The sequence below is a fragment of the Myotis lucifugus genome, unplaced genomic scaffold, assembly GCF_000147115.1.
Source record: "Myotis lucifugus unplaced genomic scaffold, Myoluc2.0 scaffold_780, whole genome shotgun sequence".
NCBI classification, from domain to species: domain Eukaryota; kingdom Metazoa; phylum Chordata; class Mammalia; order Chiroptera; family Vespertilionidae; genus Myotis; species Myotis lucifugus.
The window spans coordinates 219,129-222,956 of NW_005871828.1; the positions used below are offsets into that span (position 1 = coordinate 219,129).

The 3,828-nt window shown below is 63.1% G+C and overlaps 1 protein-coding gene across 1 annotated transcript; it reads right to left on the bottom strand.

The window, feature by feature from the left end:
- Window positions 1-1,668: 1,668 nt before the first annotated feature.
- P2RX2 (purinergic receptor P2X 2) lies at window positions 1,669-3,743 on the bottom strand (the record flags this gene model as incomplete). The annotated part of the gene is made up of 7 exons (XM_023747014.1): window positions 1,669-2,010; window positions 2,194-2,271; window positions 2,561-2,651; window positions 2,845-2,975; window positions 3,224-3,362; window positions 3,446-3,526; window positions 3,647-3,743. Coding segments are annotated over 7 exons (722 nt in total), but the record flags the coding sequence as incomplete, so codon positions are not given.
- Between the last annotated feature and the right edge of the window lie 85 nt (window positions 3,744-3,828).

Sequence of the window (3,828 nt, forward strand, 5' to 3'; positions counted from 1 at the left end):
GATTTTAGGTTCTTTCCTTCATGGGAAGGGGAAGAGAAAGGAAGCAGCACCTTTGTCAGGAGGAGGAGGTTCTGTTCTTGTTCCTCAGCTCAGGTCGCCCCGGGACTTGGGACCGTGCAGGGCACCAGCTCAGGGTCCAGCCCAGGCCTAGAGCCTTTCCGAGTGCCAGCTTCTCCCTCCGTCTGTCTTCAGCCCCAGACCATAAGACGAGCTCTGTGCACTTTGTAAACAAAATCGGACTGGGGACAGGACAAAAAACCCGTCCATCCCATGTAAAAAAAAACACCCAGGTGGTGAGGCGGCAAATTCAGAAACCTCACGGGAGGGCCAGGGGCCTCAGCTGGTTTAACTTGGTCCTTACTAGCTCATTTCTGTCGAGACGTGTGCTGTGTGTGTGCACGCTGCTGCTCCGTCTGGGAGGAAGGAAGGCTGACCAGCTGGCAGCTGTCTGTACAGCAGCATTGGCCCCTGATACCACCCACCGGCTGGGCCAGGCCCAACGGCCAGGAGAAACCTGACGCTGGCTGGAAGGTGGATGGAGCCCACGTCAGCCCCAAATGGAGAGCAAATCAGATTAGGTCTGGGTGGGGGGGCTAACAGCTTCCTGGTAATGATGCTGGAGACGTCGGGGGAGGTGGGGACGCCCACAGCAGCACCCTGGACACTGCACGCCTGTCCCTGCAGCAAGACAGGGCCTGGGCACCCTGGTTTCTGCAGCTCCCAGCTGTGCCCTGGAGGTCAGCTTGGGTGGGGGCATTTGGGGTGCTAGGCCCTGGTCACTCTGCTTAGGAAACCTGAGCCCCTGGCCCTGGTTCTTGAGCTTGCAGCCCAGCCCCGACTAGAAAAGCCAGTTTCTCCGAAACTAGAGCTGGACATCTGTGAGCCAGACCCATGGGGTGTCCAGCATTTGGGTGACCTGTGCAGCCAGTGTCCCAAGGGGGGGAGGAGCTGAAGGTGGCTGGGTGGGGTCAAATGGAGCGTTTGCTGGCCGCAGCCAGTGGGGCAAGCCCAATAGGCAGGTGGGAAGGGCATTCAGACTTGGGGGGGCCCCAGGGCTGGTATGGTCTGAACCCACCCTCCCCTTGAGCTTGGGCGTGATGGGACCACTGGTGAGGTCTGTGCAAGGTGCTTGGCTCATGCCTCCTCACACCTGCACACGCCACCACTGTTGCTAGAGAAACCATGTCCAGCCAAACTGGTCCGTTGAACGTAATGAGCTGTGGCATCTGAGGATGCAGGAGCCAGTTACCCACAGGCCTGGCCAGGCCCACACCCCACACCCCACACCAAATGGCAGCCCGGCAGCTTTCCTTGGGTGCAACTCATCCCCTCCCTCCTGGCTGCCGTCCTTTCCCTTATTTGGGGGCCTGGGGTGACCCCTGCAGGAAGGTGGTGACGCACTGACAAGGGCAGCGCTGAGACAAGAGGGTCATGCACTCAGCCTGCCTCCCACCCCCCACCCCATTGGCCCTGGTCAGATGTGCTGGGACCAGGCTGGACCAGAGGGCAGCCATGAGCCTGGGCACTGCTGGCTGGCAAAGCCCCTGCACAGGGACCCACCGCTGTGTGCTAACTAGTATTTGTCTTCAGGGCCTCCACACGCTTTTCCCAAAACACAGGGCAAGATGGTAAATGTCACAGGTTTATTGGATTCTGGACGTGGTTTCTTGGCTAGGGAGCCCAGCAACCGGTCTGGGCAGGTGGTGTGGGCAGGAGGGATGAGGATTGGGGATGGAGGGGGCAGCTGGGAGCAGGGTGCTGCCCCCTTTCAGCCCACTGCCCAGTTGCATGGGGCCCTTTCGTTCCCAGCTGTGAGGAGGCATGTGGGGGCAGGGCCGGGCGCTCCATGCTGGTCCCACCTGCTTCAGGCCAGGGCAGCCTTTGCAGTGTGAGCGGGGAGGGGGCTCAGAGCTGGGCTAAGCCTCGGGGGTCTGTGAGCGTGGAGTCCTGCTGGGGAGGCTCGGAGGCCCGAGGCCCGGCTCCTGCACCCCGATCGGGAGTGTCCACCATCTGCTCAGATGGGGCAGAGGTGGGACCAGGCCGTGGTGGTGGGACAGCCTGGGCCTGGCTCTGCCCCTCGTCCTGTGGTCTGCCTGGGTCTGTGGAGCAGGCACAGGGGGGCGGAGGGGCCTGGCCCAAAACAAGGGCCAGGGTCACAGGCCAGCTACCTGGGGGGTGCTGTGGCGTACACACCTTGTCGAACTTCTTGTGGCTGTAGACTTTGTTTTTGTTCATGAATGTCAGCAAGATCCAGTCGCACAGGAAGGAGCCCTGTGGCAGCCAAACATGCGTGAGGGCGTGGCCTGACCCCCCACCACCACCACACGCACACGCACACGCACGCGTGCCCGGACCCCAGTGCGCGCTCCTTACCACCCCGATGGAGGTCAGCGCTGTGGCCAGGTTAATGATGGTGGGGATCAGGCTGAACTTGCCTGCCTGGGGAGAGGAGGCTGCCTCAGACCCTCCGGGGTGGGTCGTGTGGAGGGGTCACGGAGCTGGACCAGCTCAGCTTGGCCGGCCCACCTGGACCCCAGGGAAGCAGGGCCGGCTGGTCTACCTGTCCGTGCACGATGACGTCGATGCGGATGCCGTAGGCCTTGATGAGGGTGCGGGTGGTGCTGCCGTTTATCTTGTAATACTTGGCAAACCTGGGGTGGGATGACCCGGAAGCATGTCAGAACCTGAAACGGCCCTGGCCGCCTGCCCCTGAGGAACCGGTGGTGGGCGTGCCTGTCGCCAGAGTAGGGCAGCACCAAGACTGCCCACCACCGGCCCCTCCCTGTTTGCGCCCAAGCCACCACACAGGTGAGTGAGGATCCAGGTGTCCCAGGGCCCACGTACCTGAAATTGTAGCCAGAGGAGGCCGGGGTGTGCTTGGGGTCCAGTCTCCGGAAGGAGTACTTGGGGTTGCAGTTGGACGCCGGCAGGTCCAGGTCACAGTCCCAGTTGATAATGACCCCAATGACACCACCCTGCCCAGAGGTGGGCACAGAGATGGGGTCAGGGCAGGCACACAGGACCCTCAGCCCTGGGGTCCCACCCTGAGGCGGTGCCTGGGGTGCACATAGAACCGGGGCACTTGGTGAGCACCCATTTCTGGGGCATGAGGGGAGCAGGGGCTGTGTGACCAGGAGTCAGTGATTGAGCGGGAGCCATGCACGGCCGGATGGGGCGCCGATCCTCTGCGAGCCGGGCCGGCCGGCCTGGTGCCTGGCCTCACCGTGCGGGCCAGCTCCGTGAAGTTCTCCCCCGCCCGCTCCACGATGAAGCCCAGCCTGAAGATGGGGCAGTACAGGTGGGACACCTCGTCGAACAGGCAGTGCTTCAGGTAGCCATCCTTGCGCATCTCGATGTTGCCCCTGAGGACGCCGGGCGCAGGTGGGTGGGCATCCTCGGAAGGCAGCTTCCTCCCGGGTCCCCTCTCCCACCCGAGGGCTCTTACTTGGAGAACTGGAACTTGGGGTAGTGGATGCTGTTCTTGATGAGGATGGTGAAGTTGGGGGCCATCTTGCCAAGAAACTGGCTGAGGAGACAGACTGCGTGTTCAGTCTCCCCAGGCTCTGCAGCCGCACTGCCCCCCCCCCCCCCGCCCACTGAGGAGGAAAGAGCAGGGTGGACCTTGGGCCCAGGGGGGGGGGCGCACCTTACAAAGGCCCCATCTTCCACGGGGCACCAGCCGGACACCTCGCAGGGCTTGTAGGCCCCGTGGGAATAAGGGAAACAGCGCCCCGTCCGAACACCTGTGGGCACATTCGCTCCGGGGGAAAGGGCGCCCTGGGCCCCCCCCCACCGCCCCGAGCGCACACTGACCGTTCCCCAGAATGT